The sequence below is a fragment of the Notothenia rossii genome (genome assembly GCF_949606895.1).
Source record: "Notothenia rossii genome assembly, chromosome: 10".
NCBI lineage: Eukaryota > Metazoa > Chordata > Actinopteri > Perciformes > Nototheniidae > Notothenia > Notothenia rossii.
The window spans coordinates 11,911,440-11,938,168 of NC_136908.1; the positions used below are offsets into that span (position 1 = coordinate 11,911,440).

The window sequence follows — 26,729 nt, forward strand, 5'->3', positions numbered from 1 at the left end:
GATTTGTAAAATATCCATAAAGAAATAGTAAATCTGTTTCCAGTTCTGTTTCATATGGGTGTTGAGAGATGTATCCATAGATCTCTTCATTTTGCTGTCAAAGTGCACCAGATTGATGCTTTTAACTTCAATATTTAAAAATAAATCTTCCCGGACCCCCCTAGAGGGTATTAGGTCCACTCGCCACTTATAAAAATAGCACTTTACCACTGCACCCTCTCTAATCTCAGATGCACCCTGAGTCATTTTGTTCTTGAACCAGGCCTGACAGTGTGTACTGTGTGTGTGTGTGTGTGTGTGTGTGTGTGTGTGTGTGTGTGTGTGTGTGTGTGTGTGTGTGTGTGTGTGTGTGTGTGTGTGTGTGTGTGTGTGTGTGTGTGTGTGTGTGTGTGTGTGTGTGTGTGTGTGTGTGTGTGTGTGTGTGTGTGTGTGTGTGTGTGTGTGTGTGTGTGTGTGTGTGTGGGCAGAACTCACCGACAAGCCGGATGACGTTGAGGGTGGTGTTTGTGAGGATCGGCGCGTTGGCCTTATTAAGGTTGTAGTCAGACCTTTTCTTGCTTCTTATAGTCTCTCTGGATGCACTGATGTGTGCAGGAAGTGGAAGTGAGGGACAGAAGTAGGACAGAGTCATGAGAAGAACAGAGACTGAGTAATACATGTTAACATCACTAATCGTGAGCAGTGAATGGCCAGGTTCAAACACCTTAATACAGGTCAGTCTTCTAATGGATCAATCAGAACCCATTACACAATGCAGGGGCCACAGAGGGACCCTGGTGGTGAAGTCTCTGAACTGTTGATCCTGGAGCACCAGACCCCTGACACTGCCCATCCAGCCATATTAGCCTGCAATCATTACATCGACCTCCTAATTATTGGATGTGACCATGCGACTCATTCAATAATTAACCATTAGTGATTCCCGCTCCTAAGAATGGGAAATTAGCATTTAAGTGGCTATAGGCTAATGTTAGGTTAATACAGGTACCTAATAGGAAATCAAACGTGGGGTGTTGAGGCAAAAATATCACGCATGTCATATCTTTGAAATAACAAGACTTAACGCGGGGCACAAACTTTACAATTCCATTAATAAGCCTTTGTACATTATATGAAAATAAATGATTATTATAAAAGTGCTTCTGTAATGACAAGCTACTGAATAAGTAATGGGATTGTGGGTCAAACTCAGTGTAATACACACACAATAGTAGGTTCTTAATAATTCAGTCCACCACATACATACACATGCGGCCGTTCATAGTTAACTGAAAAAAACAGAACAAGGCAGGTTATAAAATTGAACACTCCATCATGCTGACTTTTAATCGAAGGTGGTAATTGTTTGCTTTGATTATATATCCCTTACTCTGATAACAAAAAGCATAACAACTAAACTTTCCTCAATTCCATTCAAATTTCTGACTCAAGTGAAAATAACTCATGTTGCTCAGTCTGAGGAGGAGCATGATTGCCTTTTTTTTTTTTAAAAGCAGAAATGAATCTATCAATGCTCACCAATGACGTAGGCGGAGGTGGGAAGAAGGATAATTTTTCATGGCGATACAAATAGCTTTGTAGCCTACTTAGCAGAGTTAGGGAAAGGGGAGATACAATTATCATGACTAAATGCATAAGAAGTAGTATAATGCTTCACATCCTTTTACAACCACCTTTAAAAAAGATCATCACGATACCATTTTATTTTGTGATGATAGTTGTTTACTTGCTTTTATAAATTGGCAAAAAGCCAGGAAAGTAAAAGATGGATACCTTGATATACCACATAACTCCACATGTCATACCCTGAGCTGTATTTCTGAGTGGCGAAATAACAATGTGACCTCTGACCTCTTGAGGGGGGCATCGCCCGTCTGCTCGTCAACGTAGTCTTGCTTGAGCTCCTCAGGGACATCACTATCGCTGTCGTAGTCTTGATACACATTCTTCTCCAGCTCGTCTGACTCGTACTTGAGAGTTGGAAAAGAGAGAAAGATCAGATGTGAGACAATGGGAACTGGGCCAGGGCAAAGAAGACATGATGAGAGTAAAGGGATTCAGAAACAAGTCAAACACCTTTTACTGACATCACCTGTTGTGAAAGACATGTGTTCAAATAAAAATATGCCATGGGAAACTGTGTCATCAAATAAAAACGGCCTACTTGAAAGCGCTGTAAAAGGGCTGTGATTAAATTATATAAAAGAATAATTGAAAATGAAGTATAGCATCCCCACCTTTATCTGTAATGGGTGCATAACCATGAAATGACTGGCTTGCGGACAAAAAGCAAAAAATGAATACACATCCCAGAGGAGAGGCTGGTTAAAGCTCCCGTGAAATAAGACAATATTTGTCTTTGTCCTTAACTCAGGGAACACAGCACAGCCATATGGGAAGGATTACAAGCTTTAGGGGCAGCCAGGACAGGGCTTCTATAAGCTTCTATAAGACATGTTAGATAGTGCAATATTGCTTTTGATGTTGAGCCCGGAAGGAAAATATATCAATATATAGAAAAAGTGGTTGATCTGTCAGGGTATCGGGGCACCTGTGCCATTTTTCTCCCAATTCCTGAAAATAAATACTGCTTTATTCAACACATAAGCCTTGAAAGAAAAACTGATGTTTATATTAGTCACAGGAATAGCACATCCACAGCACCAGGTTCTATTACTGGTTTCACTTTAGCAAAGTTATAGATATCTGGTTGAGCCCTATATTGGTAGAAGCCTTGACAAAGAGTAGATGTGTGTTCTTCTCTCTTGAAAAAAATGAACTAGTGGGGTAAAAACACATAACAGAGAAAGGCAGAGATTCAATTTAGCTAGCCGCTTAGCAAGTAGCTAACCTGTCTAGCTACTGTAGCAGCAACCCCTACCATAATGATCTCCAGTTGCTTACCAAAGGCTACCCAAGACTTTCTACTCTTTAATGGGTATTTCATAGAGACACAAGTGCTGGTGTGTGGGATAACAAAGCCAAGAACCCTTCTTTTAAAAACAACTAAAGGGACCTTAAACTAAGCGTAGCTGCTAAGAGTACTTTGCTAATGCACATATTGCAAGATGTTTATTGATTCTAAATGTCCTTTTTATGATCACAAAAACCTGTTGCCCCCCTCCAGATCAAGCTAGGCTTCACTTCTGGGTTTAAAGAGGCATTTGCAGAAAAGCTCATTGCTTAATCGTTCCGTGAATCAGGCTTTCGTAGAAAAAGAATAAGGAGCTCTCTCCGCCTGTATTCATGTATGGCACTCAAGTGGCAGGCCTAGTGTACTAGTAGTGTACTGGACATTACATTACATTATATTTAGCTGATGCTTTTATCCAAAGCTACTTACAATAAATGCATTCGACCAAGAAGATACAAACTTGAAGAAGACAGAATTATATAAGTACATCAGGTTTCATAGAGCCAAAACATTTCAAGTGGACCTCATGGACTCCCAGCTAAACTGAGTGACGCCACTTAGCGGGAAAACATATTTTTGGTTCAAGGAGAACTGGGGCCTTTATATATAAAACACAAAACAGTGAACATGTCTTTCTAAGAAAATACAATGTTTCCACTGTTGGAGGGCCCAAAACGAATGAGAAATATGCAAAACAACACATTTTTAAAGGGTGGGTGTAATAAGCCTAAGGGTTTAGCCACACATTTTTGGTTATACATTTGCTTTGATTTGTCATTATTTTCAAAAAAATGACTTACCGTTTATTGAATACTTCTGATGTGCCTATTTGAGTGCTTAAATGATTATAAATAAACTAAACTAAACGCAACACTAAAACAGCGGTATCATTTGCTTAGGAAAAACGTTTAATCCTGAAGGATGAGAAGCTGTATGTTATATCATAGGTTTATTATATGCCCTGCCAATGACACTACCCACAGATTCATTTGTGTTTTAACAGCTTATATTACATGTCAGACATTGAGCTAACGTGTTATACTAAACATGGCATGTCCTGCACTACTGGCCCCTCACTGTTAATCGAGGTGTGTTACGGCCAGGGTGATGACAGCTTGGGAGCGTCTGTAAACAACTTAATGACCCCCAATGATGATGTCCCAATTAATCAACCCGGCTTTTTATTAACTCGTTTGGTTATGCAGCCCTACAGGTAGCCTTGTTAATTACACATAATAATGTATCCAACTTGGGGCAATGAACAACTTAATTGAATCCTCAGATATGATTTGTTCACATAAGGAATAAGAGCATGATTTACCTACCACTATAACTACCATTGTGACCCATGTATACCATGTATAACAATGCTTTTGCATACTTAAGAGAGACTGGGCTACACATCATTCCCACTGGTAAAGGTGATTATATATACTAAAGTAGGCACCAATTGGACGCAAGTATTTGAAGTCTCCTCTTACCCCGTTGGATGCCAGCACGTCCTCTGTCTCCTCCTCTTTTTCAGTAGGCAGCTCAAAGGGGTTTCCCTCCTGAAGAAACTGCTGAAACAGGGACAGCTCGTCCTGAGCCGGGCTGCTGGAGGAAACGGCCTGTCTGCTCGGGGAAACGGACGGAGAACGACACTGGCCCATGAACTTAAACTCCTGGATTGGAGGAGATCGGAAGGAGACAGAATAGAGACAGATGTTTGTTCAGGTTCGGTAAAGTTAGCTGTTGAGGCACATATGAGAAACTAAGGCTTAGATAAATTAACATTTCAGAACTTGCCCTGTTGTATCTAACATCATTACATTACAAATAGTCTACAGTCAAACATTGTTCCTAGTATTAATGGCTGCATTGGCAAATCAGCAATTGTTATTAGGCAGCAAATGAACTTTGGAGAACTGTGAACAACACATCGTGTCAGTTTCCTGGTGCATGTTCTCATTGAAATATCTTGGCCCAAAGGCATAAACAAACTACCTGCTTGCAAAGAATCGTGCTGGTTCATGCATGATTTTTCAGTGTGTTCTCTTTCAAGTTATTGACCTTCAACAATGTGCTCTCCTTAGGCTGTAGATGTTTTTACTTTTATTATCAAACGTTCCTGTTTCATTTATTAATTGGGGAACGCTCCAAGTTTAAGAACCGAAATAAATTCAAATGAATCATTTGTAGTCAAAAATGGTTGACTGTTAGAGGAAAACTTTAGAGATAGAAACAGGCATAAGATGAGGTAAACAACTCAAATGTCGGTCTAAGTTTAACAATTCAGAACAAAATCAACTAAATACGAGGAATATTATATACATTGTATCTGAATTATATTTACAAAAAGCCATTCTTTTTGAAAATGGCCAGATATCTACTAAATATCTTATGAGCTCATGTATATATATTTGAATAGTAATTGCAGCCTGTTAAAACACTTAGTTAGTGTTAGTGTTAGTGCCCAGCAGGTTTTAAAGGGTTAATAGGTATATTATCTGTTTACCATGCAGTACTGTACACAAACAATATTCTTCTGGCAGTGGGTTGATTATGCTAATTCTTTGGCAATCGTGTTTATTGCAAAATGTGCCCAAGCAAGACTGACATGAAGAAAAACAAGAATATGAATGAATTCCATGAATCCTTCTGACATCTAATTATTTCCATTTATCTTTTCTGTATTTTGGTAAAGTGAGTTGAACATGTTGCAGTTTTCTTAGAGTTGGTTGAATCCATGAGGGACTACAATACATGTACAGTATGTAGGTGGTGTCTTTATGCGATGTACTTTAGTCTGATATTGAATGTTTCATATGTATACGCTCAAGACTATGGGGAATAAAAATATCTAACATACACGGCATCAGTCCCAACAGCCATATTTTCGTTATCTCTGTTATATAACATGCAGTGGAATATATGTTTATACACAGGCTGACAAAATTACACACACCCCCACACCTACACAGAAATCACTGAGCAGGATCCCCTGTGTTTCATATCCTGATGCAAATTTCACAGTGATGTGGGGGGGCGATGAGTGACAGTGTGGAATAAATGAAAGCTACCGTGCTTCATTTTCTGGCCTCAGCGATGTGATTCTTACTCACATGGAGCTGGGAGATGTTAAAGTTAGACTTGACTGGGCAAAGTTCCCACGTCTCATTTTCCAGAAACATCCTCAGCTCTTCCAGTCGTGCCCTGAGTGGAGGAGAAGAAAGTAAAAGGAGCGGGGATGGGGAATGATAAGAAGAGGCAACAGTTAAAAAGGAGAAGTCGACATGTCCATTACTGACCTCATGCCAGCAGCATGTCCAAGTCTGTTTACATGCAGCCAGAGTCCAGATAAGATATTCTGACATAAAAGAACCTGCAAAGGTCACGGATGCACTTTGAAAAAGGAGAGGTTTTTCGTGTGTGTGTGTGTGTGTGTGTGTGTGTGTGTGTGTGTGTGTGTGTGTGTGTGTGTGTGTGTGTGTGTGTGTGTGTGTGTGTGTGTGTGTGTGTGTGTGTGTGTGTGTGTGTGTGTGAGCTTTGAGTAGGTGAGTGTAACATGTTTTTATGTTAGCTGTCATCACAGCTCAAGACAGTCACCCTGATGGTCACCAGCTAGGTCAATATGAAGTCTTTTCTAGGAGGAAATGTCAGAGCAGTCGTGACTTCAAACACAGCGGTAGCTCATGTCTTAAAGGTGTTTGAAGTAAGAGTGAAAGTGAAAGATCAGTAGCAGAGGCAAGGGACAGGGAAGTCTTGTGGAACAGAAATACAGGATTGATATCAAATCATAACCCTACCATAAAATGCATTGACAATTAAAATATATTAACGGTATGGTTTGCCCGAAATCAAAAATTCTTCTTCAAACTAAAAACCTCCAAAGAGGGTGTATGAGCCTCTGCCGCGATGATGTGGTTCATGGATATAGCACGGTAGAAAGAAAATAGCCCTAACCTTGTACCAAACAGCTTATATATCATCATGTATGTTTTGGGCACTTTGAGAACCATAAGTTGAGTGCCATTCAGTTCCATTATATTAGCCATAACCCTTTGAAGCTTACAAATAAACCTGTCAATCAATCATGGACAATGAGTTAACAAAAGCAGAAATGACCATTGGCACAGCTCTATGATATTTATTGATAGTAAACCTTGACAATGGTATTCTATCCTTTGAAACCTCGGGCCAAAAACAAACCCACCCTGAAGACGATGAGGGGGCTTCAGCCAGCCGACGTTCACTGATGCACAATCCGTTTGTAAATCGGCTGGAAGATTAACCTAATGTAAAGATGACGCACGCTGGAAGGCTGCTGGCCCCCCGTAGTGTGCACATGGACACAGTGGGGGGGTAGAATATGTCCTTCTAATGCTGTCTGCCATTCTCCACCTCCTCTTTTACTTCTTTTGCCTCAACCGCTCCATTTTTCAGTTCAAATGACAATTTCACACTGAGATGATCTCCAACCTTAAAATGACTGTCTCCCTCCTGCGTCACAGGAATGAAGCTAATCAGCATTCAATTATCCTATCAATGATTCTTGACATGCAGTCTCAACTCTAATAAGATCACATGTGACAGTGTGACGCTGTATGTGTCAAAGCATACATATTCAAGTGGCTGGCAGGGGGTTATGTAATCAAGCGGTACATGTGCTTCCAGCTCAGTGAGATCCACCGTCTAATTACACATCTACCACGAAGAGGGTTACGTTGGGAATAGAACATAATGAAAGCAGCCAGTGGTCGTGATTGTGTGTACAAGTTTCTGTCAAGCAACCTGCTGTTAAAGTGTCATTCAATATTGTCTCAAGAACTTTCTTCCAATTCATGTGGAACGGGGAAAGCACATTAGATTCATCCATTTAATTTTTCACACACAACCGACCCTGCCAGCTCACTGACTGAGAAGGATGTGCACTTGTCACATGATGCAGGTGAGGACCCAGAAGCAATGGAGACATCTTACCTGTGATAGTTTTTAAAGTAGTTGACACTCTGGCGTTTGATAGACTCCTGCAGGACCTCTGACTTACTGCTGCAGAACTCCTCCCCCACCTGCATCAACCTGGAGAAAGAGGTTGTTGGATGAAGAACAAATAATGACAGATAATGATGAAGGAAGAGGAGTGAAGAGACATTTTGCAATTAATGATGTACTAGTGAGAAGACCGGGTGTAAGGAGAACAAATGGACTCTTTAATGGCTGCCTATTGAAACTGACTATCTGTCATACCATCCCATAATGGTTCACTCACTGCAAGTTAGAGAAAAACAAAGAAAAAAAATTCTTAGAAGTTTGCTTGAATACACTTAAAACGATCAATTATTGGAATATCGCCACAAAGGCATGCTGATAAAAGACTAACACACCTGCTTGGTCCAGTAATAAATTATACAACTTTTCAAAATCAAAGAGACAACGTATTATTTTCTATAATATAAATGTAATTGACTATACCTAACGAGTCTTGTATTGTGGGGTATTTAGGAAGTAACCAAGCATATATCATCACGCCGAACATATTTGCAGATAAAGTCCTAATATTAAGGTTTTTATTACAACATTTATTTTAATTTTAATCTATCCCTATATTGTGTCTGCTACTTCATAAGATTATTCCTATATTGTATGATTTTCTGCAGTCAAAAATGTAAAAAGCTGTATTTTAAATGCTCTTAAACTGCCCTTTAGCCTCAAAGCCTCTGGAGGAAGTCTGCCATGTGTGTTTGATTGACAGCTGAGCCAGCAGGGGCACAGAGACACGATGTAAACAGACTCGCTCTGGCAACCGGTCAAGGGACAGACAATGTGCCGTTTGCACGGGTATTGAAGAAAGAAAAGGACCACACAAGACTTCATCTAAAATAAACCATCGGAAATATTTGGATATTTGCAGGTACAGTAGCTGACTCGTCAAATAGCTATTTTAGATGATGTCCTATACAGTATGTGCACAGATAATAACTTGAACGCAGGCAGTGACTTCATTAAATCAATAGAAGTAAATGTACATTTCTTACATAACCACACATTGTTAGAAAAGTTGAATTCGATGTAACAAATAAATGCCCATGATTTAAGGTTAACTTAAAGACTTTTACTGGAATATGCTGGTTTCTTCTAACAAAACATCAATCTTTATTCCACCCACAAACTGTTCCAGACAATGTACAGGTTCACTCCCACATACAGTCATAATGGGCTGAGCAGCACAGGTCGACCGCAAATCAAGAAATGAGATGAATGCGAGCATACTTCTTATTTGGTGTCCATAAATGCAAAAATAACTGGAGTATCACTCACTACTATAATCAGAGTTAACATAATCAAAGTGTGGCGTGTTAATAGGTTTGGACATACTGTACTGGCATTATAAAATCTGTTTTGATGTGCTTGTAAACAAACAATGATAATGATCTAATTGGACGAAGAAGCATGTTGTGTTTGTGTGTAATTAAGTTTGCATAATCTGAGTGAGTCAGCGACAGAGAGGGAGAAAAAAAAGACTGCATGTCAGAGTATAAAAACCTGAAAAACAAATGGGATAATAATCGAATAAGACATGACGGAGAAAGGGACAGTGATTGCAAGATAATGATGGCCAATTAGTGGAAACAAGGATGAGCTGATTGCTCTGTTCCTACGGCGTACCTGCTGATGACATCAAGTACCACGATGAAATCATCGTATTTAAAGTTAGACATGTCTGTCCCCAAGATATAGGCCTTCACTTTCAACTGGACGTCCTGGGGAGGAACATGACGGGGGAAAAGTGATTAGTGAATTATCTTCGGATCAACCATAAAAACATGAACACAATTTTATTTTTAAACATCACATAAAACAGAACAAATACTCCCACAAGTCATGTCAATCATCTGGAGTGAAGACTACAGTATGTGGGCAAAAACAGAGATATAATAGAGAGACGATATAAGATAGAATTTCTTCAAACCTGCCAGATGCGTGTCAGTCCATGCTCCAGCTTCTTCTTGACATAGCTGCGGTCCACCACCGACTCATCAGACTCTGCTGCGTCACCTAGGGGTGTTCAAAAAAAGCACACAGACGGATTAAATAAGGAGACAGATACATTTACCTTTCCCCCTTTTTCCATTTTATCTATCTATTGCTTGACTGTTTCATTCCAGCATGACTCAACGGATTTAATTGACTTTTTAATAGACATTTGCAGAATGATGTGTGAACAGCGTGAATCAGAAGTCCTAGAGGAATAAAGAAATATATTATTCATTTTGATGAAGAAGCAAATGGAAAAAAAATCCATTTGATAATGTGATTCATCCGGTGCATTCAATGTGATCAAGGGAATGTGGTCACGTTGGTCTGCAGATCTGTGTGGGATTTGTTCCTCATTGTTAGCATGACAATGTAGACAGCCTGAATTTTAGCTGAAGATTAGGAGACTTCTTGTAAAGTCTGCATTTCACATCATTTGAGAGTGTAGGTCAGAGTGTAGAGTCCCTGAAGAGAGGGAAGACTGACAGCTACCGAGAACGCAGTATGAAAATACATTGAGACATGTTTTATGTGCTAAGGACCTGGTCACTGTCAGACAGCCGGAACATAAATCATCTCCAATGAACACGGTTCCTCCTCTCTGTGTGTTTTAGTGTTTCTCTTCTCACCGATCTTTGAACACCATGTGTAGCAGACACTGAAGAGGCTACTACAGGGGTGTGGGCCATTTTGAATCGGCTCTGACAAAATTCAAAAAGTATAATGGAATGCGGCCCACAAATGAAACTTGAGCTTGTCTTGTATTGTACTTCTTAAATATATCTGTAAACATATATTACACAGTAGTGTTCATGTGTTAATAAGCCCGCTTTCAGTCACTAAAAGTTGAAAATATGTTCTAACAAATCTAAGTTGATAAGAAAAAAGCCCAATAACTTATTTACATAACAACCTTGAAATATACCCTTCCTATTTCCTCTTATGATATGTCTTTATGTCTTTATTAGGATCCCCATTAGCACTAGCATGAGCATTGGCTATTCTTCCTGGGGTCTTCACACACTCAAAACATACATACAACAAAATTAAAACAAAACAGCTCATAATTGCATGCAATTTACAGTGCCGTATGAAGTGAAAACTAAAATGGTCATCCAATTATCGCCATCCTAAGGCCAAACAAAAGTAAACACAAATAAGTTTACATCATAATATATGCATACATAGCCACAGGCACAGTTCAAATTGACTTTATAATACTTAAATGTTTTTTTTAGCAACCTTTTGAAATGTACTTGAGAATGTTCCTGAATGATGTGGACCGGTAAAGAGCTCCAGCTGATCATGGCTCTGTACATGACTGTTTTCTGTCCCATATTTGATTTAGATTTGAGCAATACAAACCTTCCTTCTATTGTATGTCGTGTTTGATAGTTATGTTGTGCATATTGCGCTATAAACCTTTGTGATAATATATCTGGTGAGTGAGTCACTGTAATATTTCTGACAAAATGTAATAAAATATAAGTTGACCTCTGTCTGACAGTTAACCATTTCAGTGTCTCCAGCATTTCAGTGACTCTGGTTCTGGAGGAGCACTGCAGTGCACATCGTGCTGCCTTATTTTGTGCTACTTGTAGTTTGTTCTTTTTCAGCAGCACTAGACCATATAACCAAACAAGAATCAAGCTGCGACAGAACCAAAGCATCCAAAACTTGTCTACTGACATCCATAGGCAAATATTTTACAATTCTTTGTAAGCTGACCCTGGCCAATCTAAGGCTTCTGTTTTAAGGAATGAGCTGCTAACAAAATAAATGAAACCCTATGGAAAGCTGTCATGTAGGCTGTTGCATCAAGCATCATTTACTTACATTTGATTGATTTTGCTAACTTATAACTTCACCTATGAGGCAATACATCTGAACTCTAGTGAGTGGCTCACCCCTATTTTTCTGTATGTGGCCCTCTATGAAAAATGTTTGGACACCGCTGGGCTACAATGTCACAACAGCCGCTCTGAAAACGGCTTCGATCAGTGGCATATTGGCATATTGGCTGGCATATCGTCTCTGGATAAGCCAGCAGTATTCACCCTGCAAGTCAACTAGCGGGGGGGCTGCCAATCCCACCTACCCCTTCCAGTATATTCCTTTAATGTTTAGGAAAGATAAAAATGAAGAGATTTATCTATGTTGTGGATTATGGCACTGGTCAAGGTTTGTGTTTGCCTTTAGGGTTTGTCATTTGTATGGCCAGGGTCAGCTATTTAGCTTCTCTCCTCATATGGATTTAGTGCCTCATACAGTATATGCTTTTCAAAGGGAAAATGCTTGTGGACATGGAGCCTCAATATTGGCGCTTTCTGTCAATAAAGCCCCCCCCCTTCTGTAGCATCCAGACACCGAATGGTTCCTTTATATAAAACCCCAAATGACGAAGTCCAAATATATAATCATAACAGTGTCTTACTGTAGCAGTAGGGAAACAATTAACTCTTAAGTAAAATTATTTTTAAAAAAGGCTACAATTCAGCTGCAGAGTTCATTTTTACTTCTGGTGAAAAGCATTCTCTTCAAGTATTAAACCAGAGTGTATATTTAGAGGCAACCTAAACAGAGAAGTGCTGTGTAAATCAGGGGTAGGGGAATAGATTAGGTAAGAATTTCCAAGACTTCAGTCTTCAGTTTAAAATCAATGAAGAAAAAATAAATGTGTCACTGAGCAAACACGTGTAGATCTTGATGTGTTTGACATCACACACACTGACCTTCAGTAACTATTGAACCAGATGATGGTTAGAGACGTTAGTCAGAGAAAACAGGGGAGACAGGCATATATCATGTGGTAATGTTTTTCTTATCCCTAAGAAGTAAGATGGTTGAAAGACCCAAAGCCTTAAACATACAAACACATCATTTAACTCAGCTTGACTCCGAGCTGTAGTCAAAACAGAACCACTGTACGCTGAACCTGCTGGGTGAGGTGTTTGTCTTCTGAGCAACACGAAAAATATCTCTTGCTATTTTCCCTGCTTTATAAAGAATAGACTGAACACATAATTCAAATTTTTCAGGAAAGAAATGGCATTCAAAAGCTACAGTATATTGCCTATAAAACAAATCCCCTTTTGACCTGAGAAACAGAAGCCGTGTTCTCATAAAGACACCAGAACAACAGCTCATTCATTACCAGTACCAACATCAATTGTGTTACACCCACACAGTGTATATCTTATTGAATACATGTAATGAAAGTAAGAGAATGGGCATGAGTAATTTAAAGCCTTTACAACCAAGACGTAGTGAGTGAGGAGCTATTGTGGGCCTTAAAGATAGGGCCTCAATAGGTTAAAGAGATGAAAACCCCAAAATAAAAGACACAAGAAGGGATCAATGGAGCTGGATTAATCAAAGCTCCTCAGAAACCTGAGTCTCTGAAGCTATCACTTTATGGTGATAGATAAAAGGGAATGAATTCACCAGCAAAAGGTGTTTTAAAATTAAAAAGCTGTGGCTTGTTCAGGTGTGACTGAACTATGTGGAAGGGTAACCCATGGACATTACCTTATAACTGTGAAGAACAATGCTACCATGATTTCCCTCTCATGAAAAACTGATGGGGTCAATCAATGTCAAGGGGGTTTCTGACTTTGATGTATTATCGATTAATATATCCGTTTTAAATCACATACTTAAAAGGGTTCTCCACCTACTTTCCACATCAAAGTGTGTTTCGAGGTCTTAGGGGACACAAACTGCAGATGGTTGTGTTAAGCCTTTTGTGCCTCAGGTGGAAGCTGATTAAAGTCAGATAGATTGACATGAGTTGTGTCGGTTTGGATTTAAAACTACAAGTTTAAAAATGAAAATACAAAGTTAGAAAGAAGAGGCTTTATGAGACCTCTGAAGCCCGCTGCTCCTTTCTGCCTGAGGCTACTGCGAAAGGCAACAGTTTGATATGTTTTTAGTGTTTACTTTACTGTCCATTGTGGGTCTGACAATACAGTAAGACTGGAATAATACATTGACGGAGTACCATTAGTTTATCAATCAAGTTATCCATTTACATCCCTAGTCACTGATATTCTCTCTCTTTGACAAGAACTCTGTCCAATGCACTAAAGTTCACCTCACAACGTGTTCTACTCTTTTTTTATCAGTCTGTATGCAGACCACCACTTCACACAGAGGACGCCTGTTAATCGGACTCTGAGGCTTACAATAAGCAGCGGAGGGGATTGGCCCAGGCTTATCATAGATTCTGACAGCTGGCTCAATTCATCAAAGAGCAGAAGAATCATCAAGAGGACTTCATGTCAAGTTTTATTGGTTGCAATTCATTGGATCTAGGGGCTTCTTAAACATCATGAATGGGTATTTGCCTTCAAATGTCCACCTGAATCATTTATAATGGTAACACAAAGTATAGCAAGGCATTAAGCTCAAACAACAAATCTTATTAAAAACAAGAGACTCGTCTAATTTAAACACTTTTCAAGAATAAAGCACTCTTCATTATCTGCATCTGCTACTAACACTCATGTTCTTACTACATTTGTCTCTAAGAATCTATAATAGGAATCTTGAATGATGAAAATAAGCTTACAGTACATGTTTGTTTCAGTGTCAGACAGTTTAGAAAGGTATAGGGAATATTTGATAATGATCTGGTTAATGCACCAAAGCAGATCTCAGCAGCACTTTTTCACATACTAACTTGACAAGTGTGTCTTATCCTTCAGACAAGGGGAAAAAAGCTTCTCCTTTTTTGAAAACCACACCAGCAAGATTACTTGGTGGTTGAAGAGGTAGCGCTTTCACAAGAGTATTGAATTTAAATTCTGGCCGGCAAGTATACCCGTCCACCTGGCTCCATCATGGACGTTTATCTTCTCCTCCCACAGACTGATTGTAATCTTCACACTCTGAAATAGACATGCTTTTCCATGGTATTTGGATTTATTTGAAATATATGGTTTCAGATTCTCATCTTCGCGAGTGTGCTCATGATGAATTTTAAATGTATTCAACCCTTTTCCGTCCTTGCCTCTACCTCCACATCCAACACTATCATGTTCGAGTAATACTAGTCGTGATATCTGATAATAAAGTTAACGCAAAGTATAATCAACTTCAAAGGATGTCCTTCACTGGGAAGGCTTCAAACATTATCCTTGAGACCCCAATAACTTTAGCTGCAATTTGAATTATTAATTAGGACAGAGCTGGTTTTAACTGCATTTACTTAAAAAACTAAAGAACAAAGAGCTTGTGATAAAGCATAACATAACTAGGTTTCCTTTAATGAGCACAAGGACAGTTGTGGGAGTGAGGGGCTGTGAGGAATAGAGAGCAAAAACACGGCGAAGACAACGTGAAAACAGCCCTGACTAAGGTAAGAAGTGTTGTGGGTGCACCATAAGGCTGAGTCAAAAATCCAATTATAACTCATACTTTTCTTTTATTCTGAAGAGTTAACTTACAGTACGGTATATGTCGAAAAGCTGTACTCAAAACTTCTAATAAACAAAAAAAGAGAGAATTCCATTGCCCACAAAGGCTTGAAATACCAAGCAGATTATGTCAGATGTTGAAGGGTAAGTTTTAAAAAGGCAGAAAATCCCTTCAAAGTTCAAAACTCCAAGCAGTTTGATGATAAGTCTTGTACATAGCACCTGGTTAGACTGCAACACATCTGCATGATTTAAAACCTTACGAAATCTTATAGTGACATTGTGATTACTAAAGCAGTTCAACTTTATAGAACAGCGTATTATTTCCATCCCAACACTATATCCCCATGTATTCCCCATACTTGGTTGCATTCAGTGCAGTTGGGGTGCTGACCCTGTGAGGGCGTAGACTTCCTGTTCGGGTTATCCAGTTAAAAAGCCTTAAGACTGATTACTAAAAGTGTTAATAAAGAGCGGTAGGAATGGTGAACGATGGGGAACGCCACATTTGGCTACTCAGTAGGCGGTAAGCAGGGTTTGACCCTTGGTGGCATTGTGGGTGACGGAGTTCTTTGTGACTCACAGGACAACACCCACAGGCGGCTTAGCTCCCTGCAGATTTCAAACTATGACTCATCCAACAAGAGCATTTGCATGACTTTGCATAAATCTTCTTGCAAATTAAGAAGAGAAAAAGCCAAACCAGATTGTTTTTCTGGCAACGTGAAGCCTTTAACAAACAAATTATAATCTGAATTCCCCGCAGACGATGCAGATGCCAAATAAATACAATTATGCAAAATACAGCTGATTTCGACTAGCAAAAAAAACTGAAAATGTTACGCTTATGTACATTTTGTGTAGTACTGGCCTATAGCACTGCACCATATGTTTAATAAACCCAACATATTTTTGGAGGGATTATAATCAATCAGACCGAATACACGATGCATTTTTAATTACCATATTAAATGCTGATTTGGTGCAGTTTGAGCCTAACAAATTGTCCTTTACTTAATTCACACGCACAGCTTCATGTGTTGAAAGGCTTGATCCCAACGTTGTATGCAACTTACAACATGAAAGTCCTTTAAAGCAGATGCATTCATTCAAAGGGCTTGCATATTAATCCAATCATGATCTGCAGGTTGTAAATGTTGAGATGAGAAACATTTTGTTTAGAGTGTTGCTAACTTGACTTGAGGATGTTTGCATGAACAGAAAAGTAAGATGGAATGGTTCAATACAAAAATAACAATGTATGATGTTAGGTCAGTAAAGCGTAAGTTATTTCACATTGCATGCTCCGTAGTTCACTTTATATTCCATGATACTACTCAACACTAACGAGGTGTGAAGGTTGACTCTCGCCTGATGCTGAAAATACTTTTTCTTTATCATCGCAAAGCAGAGAGCCACTATATATTCATATATTAGCCAACATGGACCGTGTCCATGCTCTGTATGAACATGTCACCAACTGGCCATGGTTATTTGATTTCACTCACTCAAGGGGTCTCACACACATGGAGCCTCCCAGCCTTCAGTGCTGATCATACGGGACAGGGCAGCAAATCTAGTTTGTCAGGTGGGGATAGTACCCTGACCTTTAGAACTTCTTAAAACAACCTTTGCTTTCATCAACTGGCAAGATTTGTTACACTGACCAGCTCAATATGTCAAGTAGAAACTGGCTAACATTCAATGGGATACATTTTATTTATTTTTTTTAACATCTCAATCGGGTGAGTGTCTAGCAGAAGAGGAGTAATCTTCAGTGGGTCGGACCTCTTGTGTGAGATGGAGGTCACTTCCTGTGGAGGTCATACAAATGAGACAAAGCCTGTATAGTAAATCATTACTCTGATGGACATTAGGAGGAAAAAAAGAGAAAGGTGAAAGCCAGGAAAAAGGCGGGGTCAGGGACACCTTTACACAGAGGATAGAGGTGACAGCCAATCAAATAGGGAGATGATAGATGGGCTTCATGAAAGGAAACACGGTGTATGTCCTTTCCCCTACGAAGAGGAGCGCATCTAATGAGGATTCTGAGGACTTAGCCTCTTTGTGTCCTCATCCATTTGCCTAATAAATTCTGTACAGTGTGGGGAATGGAAATTAGCTTTCTTTCGATACGCAACGGGAAGGTAGCAGCTAATTTGACAGTTATTTATTTGCAGCTCCTTGACAAAGTCCTTGGCAACACAAAGGATGAGCTGAGAAGTGCGATATACCAAATCCAGTATGGTTTCCTTTCTTACACTTGTAAGGAATTCAACTTTTTGTGGAGCTTACCGCTAAACCACAAAGTATGTATTGCCTTGACAACTGAGCTGCTCGAGGCTGATGTTTTCACAACTGGCTGACTGAAGGCAGGATTGATGGAAGCTGCAACACAAGCAAGACTTTCTTGTTGATCCAGACATAAGCTTTGGGTTTGGACAGATGTGGAGTACAGTTGTCTTGCTGAACTAAACGGGCCATAACTTGGGTGCAGCTTTCAAGTTGAGGATCTGTTTGGTTTATATAATGTATTAGTATCATCAATAAATGTACGTAAAAAATTGATAAAACAGGTAGAATTTGGGGTATCTACTAGGGACGATAAATAAAAACCCCAAAAGAAAAAGTCCAAGTTTGATCTGTTTACACTACCATATCCAACTGAAACAGCTATACATTCATTTCTTGTTTTTTATTAACGGATCAAAACCAAAGTCGTCTATGATACATTTCCATAAGAAAAAAACGCGTCATTCATGCTTCATCACCCATGCGGCCAGGTCATATTAATTCTTCAATATAAATTCAACAATGTCTACATTTAATTTATATTCATGTAATTAGGAACGCCCTTCAAACTAATTCTAATGTGATAATTCCACAACAGACAAATTAACATATAAACTCTTTAATATTGCGCCACAGAGATACCTTACAACTGTATAACCGTAAAGCACATCTATTTGCATTGCTGCCAAGAGGTGTTTTACCAAGGCTAGTCCAATCAAAAGTAATTATTCCACTAATGACACATTCAATGACCTCGACACTGAAGTAGTACTTCATAAATGCGGGAAAATATATGCCATTTTAAAATCTGTGCCACAACGCTACATGCTGCACTAAAGCCCCAGCACACATGAAGGACTCCCTTTTCCTCTTAAGGCCAAGATACACCGGCATGTGGGCACGCCCTATTCGGAGTGGGTGGTGTGCGCCGCACCGCCGGGTCTTTTCTGCCGACCTGACGCCTTTTCTTACCGATTCGGCGTCGGGAACACCACCGGAAGTCGGACAAAGGGATAACACCGATTGGCTGTTCAGCTAGCGAATCAGTGCATGATAAGCGTTAACGGAAGTGAGGGAGGTAAACAAATGACTTAAAATGGAAGATGGAACACACACGGACGGCTATTTCACCTCATCGGTTTATAGAGCTCCTGTTCGTTCATATTTTCAATGGACGAGAGTGAAAATGGAAAGAAAAACGCTATTTGTTGTTTGTTTATATCACGGAGTCTGTTCTTCTTCTCTGTCTTCCGGTTGTTCCGGTTGTTGCCTCTTTTGAATGATGAATACCCACTACCGCCTCCTGCTGGTAAGGAGAGTTATTGCCACTCACGCATACGCAATTCATTCGTGCTCGGCTCGGATTTGCGGTGTGTTCCAGTGCACGAAGTCGGCAAATACGCAGGAGAGTCCGGCGACGCAACAGTCGGCGTCGGCGACTTCTCAGGTGACTGGCCGGTGTATCTGGGCCTTTACACACCCAGAAAGCTGATAAACCTTCTGTATGTTGAAAAAACAGGGTTAGGATTAGCGTTCGGGTTATGAATCTGTGAGGGACTTTTTCGCCTTAGGGAGCAGATTTGGTGTTTTATGTTTTTATGAGAAAGAGAATAAGAGACAAAATCAGATTTAAAGGGGATTGAAGATTTTAAAAAAGAAGGAACGGGCACCAAATGGTAGCATGTGCAAAACGGAAGGTCAGGAGGTTGTTATTGTATCTTAAATGTCTGAATCTGTATGCTTCTACAGGGAGCTTGTGCAATTGTATGTTTGGAGGTCAGACGAGAAGAGTAGTGTTTCTGAATCTTTCAGAATAATTACAAAAGGTTATGGTTTAAACAGGTAGAGCCTCTTACCTGGAGTGTGTGAGGTGTCCTGTTTGTCATGCTCCTCGTGCCACTGCATGGTGCGGTGGTAGCTCACCATCACCTCCCACAATGCCTTGCAGAGATCCGTTAGGCAGGGAATGTAGCTGTCCATGGTAATGTGCTGCAAACAGAGAAGCAATGAAAACAAGGTCAATGATGCTCTTTTCCACATTGCAATAATTCAGTGATTTAATTTTTGAATTGCTCTATGTTTGTGCTAAATATAATTTGATTAATCTAAAATATGTGTTTGTATTTATAAGACACACAGTGCTGGACTAAAATAAAGATTCAGCAATAATAAATTACATCTCATTATAGTCATCATTCAAGGACAGTGTGAAGGAAAACATTAATTTTTCTAGTGCATTAGTAAAGCTTTCATCTTATGTAGGAGCTCATTAACGTAAGGACTGATTAAAATAATGATGTTATTAAGAGGGTCTCAAATATCTTTGATGTGCACATTAAGTTATATCATAGCATGACGACTTGAATGCAGAATTGACAAGCCTGGATGATTCTATAATGGATTTCACAGAGAGTACATCTATAATAATAAAAATGTCTATGTAGGTGGATAATTAACTTTTGTCTGAACATCAGAAAGTCATAAATCAGCTGTGATACAATGTTCGTGAGCCCACGGCAGGAAGCAAATAATTGCTTTCATAAAACTTTTCTAATACTTGACACTAGATTTGTGTAGGGTTAGGGTTCATGAATTATGTGACAAATAAAAAAAGATGTATATGATATTTCAGCCAGTAACATGCCTAGGGAATAAACCGCAACAGCATTTTATAAAATATGTCAGTGGTGCTGAATCAAAAGCAAGACAGCTGAACAAGTACGACAGAAAGTACACAAAGGCTAACGCACACTGCTGTTTTTACTGCAAACAGACAACAGATGGACATGTCTGATCCTCAGCTCTCAGGAAGACAGACAGTCTGGAAAAATTGGAGTGTTAAATATAAAATTGGCCGACCAAAGAAAAGTGCAGCTGGCACAATAGTAGCCACTGACACAGTTCAAGGCTCGACTGAATAACTCGCCAGTGGAGTCCTGTCAACATGTCCGCAGACAAATTAATCATGTCAGATGAAACGGAGCTGTGGACAGCAGCCGCTCTTCACTTTGTTTGCTACACCACGATAATGAAGCGTTTGCAGCCTTCACAAAAGCGTTGGAAAGATAAACAACACAAGCCTGACGCACAGACGGTATAGTTGATACAGTAAAAGAGAAAATAGCGCTTTGCAATACACGCCTAACCGTGCACAAACCAACGTGAGTAAAATATTTCCTGAATGTATGCCATGACATAATTTCCTGAGTGACAAACCACAACTTGACAGAAATCTTTCATTAGAACCGTTTTTAGTGAGACACATGAGTTACATTCACCACTGGAAACCATTAGCAAGTCTCACATAATGACCGGCACACTAAAGGATGTAAATGGTTGCCCATGGCAGCAGAATCACACAACAGCCTCCACTGCTGTTAGTTGTTGGTAAGAATTTAACAGCCTTTTTCCCCAGTAATGAAACTACTCTGAACGCTAAAGATGAACAGGTTATCAGACATTTGAAGCGCTTCAATTTAAAAGTGAAATAGTCAACATTAGTCAAATAAAGAAGTGAGTCAGATATTATATTGGAATATGAAGGAAAGGGGATGCTTCACTGCACACTTCACTGTTGAATACACATCCGACCTCCAGTGATGACAGTGAATTACACTCCTACCAAGTGTAATAAATCCACATTTGAATGTGTTCCTTTGCACTCAAACTTTTTTAATACCATTGCTAGAGTGAACATTAATCACTTTTTACTTGCTGAGAATGTTTTTGTAAACACAACTGTGGAAACTCACCTCCAAATGAAGGCAACAAGGCCAAACCTGTCGACCTCTGAGAGCACAGCTAATGCGCACATTAGTGAAGGGTACTATACAATTTATGGATTCTTTATAAAAAAGGCTTTTTGCAGTAACGAGTGAAAGGATGTGCAGTCCTGTGTGTACAAACAGTCTCACACCTTCCATATTACACACAAACACTTCGCACTCCCTGATATTGGTAGTCAGTATAAACGGTAACGATGCTGCCATGGACACTACAAACAAAGTAAGTACTAATTGTAATCTTTATTTCACTCTGTTGGTTCAGCATAGAGGTTAACAATTGACTGCTTCTAATGGTCGCTGTAATTCAATTGTAATTTATTTTACATTGATACCCAATATTACACAACATTTCATGGCAAAATGTAATTATTAAAATAAAACCTAAATCTGCTTGAGAGCAGGTTCAAAATTAAAATGACAAGTCAAGACTGAATAATAAAAAACGAAACAACTTTGTTCTATTTTAATATGAATAGCACTTACACTAAAATATTAAAGTATTCTGGGTATACTTATTTGCGTTCAGTATCTAATGACAATAAATACTAGCAATAAAAGACACAACCTTATATAATAACAATATGAGATTTATACGATTACATGTTTTCTACGGTGGGTTCCATCCTAGAGTTATTATATTAATGTACAATCAACCTGAAATGAACAATAGAGATAATCACATCTTGAGTTACAAACGGGCTCAAGCCACAGGGTCAGAAAGGTGAGCTAAAAAACAAGGCTAACATTTAACATCCAATGTTCTCTACCAAATTAACCATATCACGGCAACATGTTGCCAGGCAACTGAAGTCAGGGGAGACGATGTGGGGGTAAGGGATGCAGGTAATGTATGTGTGTATTTGTCTCTCTGTGTGTATTTGTCTCTCTGTGTGTATTTGTGTCTGTCTGTCTCTCTGTGTGTATTTGTGTCTGTCTGTCTCTCTGTGTGTATTTGTGTCTGTCTGTCTCTCTGTGTGTATTTGTGTCTGTCTGTCTCTCTGTGTGTATTTGTGTCTGTCTGTCTCTCTGTGTGTATTTGTGTCTGTCTGTCTGTCTGTCTGTCTGTCTGTCTGTCTGTCTGTCTGTCTGTGTGTCTGTGTGTCTGTCTGTCTGTCTGTCTGTCTGTCTGTCTGTCTGTCTGTCTGTCTGTCTGTCTGTCTGTCTGTCTGTCTGTCTGTCTGTCTGTCTGTGTGTGTGTGTGTGTGTGTGTGTGTGTGTGTGTGTGTGTGTGTGTGTGTGTGTGTGTGTGTGTGTGTGTGTGTGTGTGTGTGTGTGTGTGTGTGTGTGTGTGTGTGTGTGTGTGTGTGTGTGTGTGTGTGTGTGTGTGTGTGTGTGTGTGTGTGTGTGTGTGTGACAGACATAAGAGTGTTTGCATGTAACACCAGCAGTTTGGCAGGAGAACATGCTATTAAAAAACTTCAACAGCGATGAGAGCTCAGAGGAGGCAGGCCCAGGATCAGCCAGGACTTCTGAAGAAAGTTACCCATCACTATGCATTAAACATACTTTATGTCGAGATGTGTCAGAGAGATTTTGAAAAGACAAAGCGTTAAGTGCTTTTTTTTTTTTCAATCATCAGAACCATGTTGCAGTAAAAACCTGGTTTGCTGTTCCTTTTGAGCTGACGTGATTTTTAAAACTTTAAAGTAAAACGATGGTTTACACTTTTAAATTATTAGATCATTTAAAAGCTATGGTTCCTTTTTATGTTCATCACTTTTTGATTCATAACTTCAATTACCTTATCCAGACTGGGGTATGAGATTGATATTACACACAGGGAACCGTTCTGTTCATTTGCTTCCTGTTTCAAGTTGTACTTCGATTTGCTCCATCACCAAAACGTGCCATGAGTGACGACTAGGTTCATTGCACATGTCGACTCAACTCTGTCCGGGGCATTGCGCCTGAGTCTCCATGGGATTCTGGGGGAGACTTTTTGCTGCTATTCCCATCTCACAATTTCTCCAGAAACACACAAGAAAGACCCAGGCAACTAAACAGAGACAAACGTATCAAATGTGGCACATGGGAGAAAAACAATCAAAAAACTCTTCCTAACAACAACAACATGAGACCATTGTCCTCACAAAAGAGCTGAAATAATACCATTCATGAAGTTTGCTGGCTAATTAGTTTCAGTCAGTTGCCAAGCTAGCCTATGACCATGGCCCTGCTTATTGCTTAACATTAAAAAGCAACAGTGTCTGAATCTAGTCCACGGCCTTGCAGAAATGGTCCACCCATCAGATATATATCTGCACTGAAGGTCAGTCTAGTACAAAATAATGGGACACTGCACATGAGAAAATGGAATGGATCACTATGGGTTATCAAGCCATTATGATGTTATTGAGGAGTTTTTTTTCTAACAGAGATAATGGCTTTGTATAACACATGTACAACAACAAGAACGATGAGGCTTTAAAGCACCCTTAGCAGCTTGGAAAGGCTGCTATGTTTACTACCATACTACTTTAACAGCCGACTGCTCCGCTTTGAGAACCTTCTACGATTCTCTGGAGTGGGCTGTCCTGTTTCCATCAGGAGAAAAAGTCAGTCAGACAAGGGGATTGATAAGGAATGAGGCTGGCCAATAATGATGAGATGTTAATGTAAAATTAACAGGACCTTTCTGAGTGTTCCCATTTCCCTTGAATTTTAAGTTGCACAACTAAGAGGTTCGGAAGGTCTAATGTGGCTTTTACATTTTCTAAAGCTTCGTTTGTTAGGGGAAGAGCAGCGGAAGAAGTTTTCTCTATTCCACATACAGTAAAGCACATTTTGTATTGATACAGAACATCAACACATTCTCTGCTGAACAGCTCCACCGGTGAAGGTGAGGGCCAAAGGCCTTGCTCCAGAGCAAACAAATAGTCTTTGTTTAAAGATTGGAAAAATGTGTTTTGCTGTTTTCCCAACCACATTCTGTGTTGATTTAATAGACAACTTGTCACAGGTATATTTTTTTGTCAGAGACACCTTGAAAACTACTCAATGATTCCCTTTAGGCTGAAAAGTCCCAAACACGGGCATTTCAAACACTCAAAAAGGACAAACCCTCAACCTCAGTCCCGTTTGTTTGCACTAAATTAGCAACATAGACACTTAATACACATGGGTACTTCAGTTAGTTCTCCCTTTGACATTTTAAAAAGGCAGGTACAAAAGTGCCTTCAATTTTGTGTGTGTGGGTGTCTCTCTCTCTCTCCCTGATTGTCTCCAGGTGCAGCCTCTTCCCCAGGTGCTCCCAATCCCCAATCAGGGCCTCCTTAAAAGGACCTGAGGAAGGCTGCAGTGGCTCCTCTCCTTCTTCTCTGGCCGCATGTGTGCAGCCTGTGTTACGTAGTGTAGTGTAGTGTAGTGTCGTGTCGTGTCGTGTCGTGTCGTGTCGTGTCGTGTCGTGTCGTGTCGTGTCGTGTCTCTGTGTGAGATCTAGTTTAACCTGTGTACTGCTAATTGGAGATGTGCTCCAGTGTGTTTTGTGTATTGTCTAAACGTTGGTCACTTTCTTTTGGAAGAAAGTTGTCCTTATTTGCTTAAGTTTGTTTTGCAATTTGGCTGGTGAGCCTCTTTACTTTTGTATTAATTCAAATCTCACGTTGTGGCTTCAGTAGACGGTTTCCTCTCCTTTTTCTCTCACCCGGTTGTTTTGGTGTTTTGTTACTTCCCTCTGTGCCCCTAGTTAGGAGGGAACGTAACAAAGATGATCTACAGAGAGGCATAAAAGTAATAAAAACCACTCTCTCCCCGGGAAACTTACTGCAGACAGGCTGTAAATGCTGCCTGACAGAAAAATGAACTGTATGCGTGCTTGTTCACATACCTCTTCGTTTGAGTGCGTGCCAATGTGTGGATGTGCTGCCCTATCAATCATGATCACACAGCCCAGAGTGTAATGACACATCCGATCAATCGTAAGAGTGTTTGTACAGTCTTTTGTGTATGTGTGTGAGTATTTGTGGTATGAGTACGATCATCCAGGCAACACGGTGTGCTGACAGGGTATCCATCAAACACACAACATCAGGATGCTTCTTTAACTACTGTACAGTTGCATTCACAGACTATTTCCAGTTATACTGATGACATCTAAAACAACAAGCAAAAGCATATATCTTTTAAATCCCAGCAAAGATGTGTTTCATTCTATTTTTGACATTTTTTTTATAGTGACAGAAGGAAACATTGATCCCTAGTAGGGATGTAACGATACCAAAAACTCACGGTACGATAATATCGCGATAACAAGTCCACGGTACGGTATTTATCGCGATATTGAATAATAAAGGGAAGAAAAAAAAAATCATACATTTTTTTTTCAATAAAACATTTTTTTACTCGGAAAATGTTTCTTTATTACATAATAAATCTGATTTTTACAGCCTTTTTGTAGGATAGCAGTATTTTAAAGTGTCAAAAACAAAGTGACAGTAACAGACTGGAACAAGAAAACCAGTGTTTTTGTACCTACTGGTACTACCAAACAAAGTAAGCATTTTCTTTATGCCACTGCATCTCACAAATAAACAAGGACATTTAATAATCAGATCCTGCAATAAAATAAATCAAGTTTCACTTTAGTTTTTCAAGTAACTCAACTCAAACTCACTAGTCACTCACTCAGCATCATCAGACAGGTTTTTAGGAATATGAGAATGTCCACATTTCCAGGTATTTATAAGCTGGGGTGTTTGGGCATTTACAATATCCCCTGCTCTGGAAACAACTCTCTCGCTTGGTACTGATGTTGCTGGGACACCAGTGGTCGCGGGTCTGAAAGCAGCCTGTCATTTTGACAGATTAGAACAAACTCGGAACAGCGCCAACGTTTCCCCGCAGCGAGGCTCTGGTGTTATGCCGTGTTATGGATGCCCTCCAAAAGGAAATGATATAGTTCCCAAACCGTACTTTGCCGTACAGATCAATACATGTCTGGGAGGTTTTGTTTCACGCTGTGCGCGTCCCGCGAGGTGCATGCACACACGGCATAACACCGCCCCCCCCCCCCCGTTGACAGTTCACGAGCATGCTCTATCGTGAACTGTTCAGACCCGACGGGTAATAAGGGATTATGACGGATATTTTACGATCCTGTCTGTCAAAATGACGGACAGCGAAAAAGTCTAACGCCAGGCTTATTGACAGGGCGAGATATAAATATATGGTTGGTACTTGTCAATGTCTCTAGGTGTGTAAATGTAGCCCTGTAAATACGATGTCCTTTTGTGTTATCTGTTGTTTTATTTTCATGTTGTAACCTACTTGCTGCCATGTTGGACAGGTCTCTCTTGAAAAAGAGAT

The 26,729-nt window shown here is 39.8% G+C and overlaps 1 protein-coding gene across 2 annotated transcripts in view; it reads right to left on the reverse strand.

Annotated features, from left to right (window-relative positions):
• vps50 (VPS50 subunit of EARP/GARPII complex) overlaps positions 1 to 26,729 on the reverse strand; it is a 102,513-nt gene that overhangs the window by 36,895 nt on the left and 38,889 nt on the right. For both annotated transcript variants that reach the window (XM_079653232.1, XM_079653231.1), the window contains exons 13-20: positions 19,497 to 19,629; positions 9,867 to 9,952; positions 9,563 to 9,657; positions 7,877 to 7,975; positions 6,019 to 6,109; positions 4,396 to 4,578; positions 1,852 to 1,970; positions 475 to 581 (exon numbers count right to left, since the gene is read on the reverse strand). In XM_079653232.1, coding sequence (XP_079509358.1) covers positions 475 to 581; positions 1,852 to 1,970; positions 4,396 to 4,578; positions 6,019 to 6,109; positions 7,877 to 7,975; positions 9,563 to 9,657; positions 9,867 to 9,952; positions 19,497 to 19,629 — 913 coding nt within the window. The remainder of the gene's footprint in view (positions 1 to 474; positions 582 to 1,851; positions 1,971 to 4,395; positions 4,579 to 6,018; positions 6,110 to 7,876; positions 7,976 to 9,562; positions 9,658 to 9,866; positions 9,953 to 19,496; positions 19,630 to 26,729) is intronic.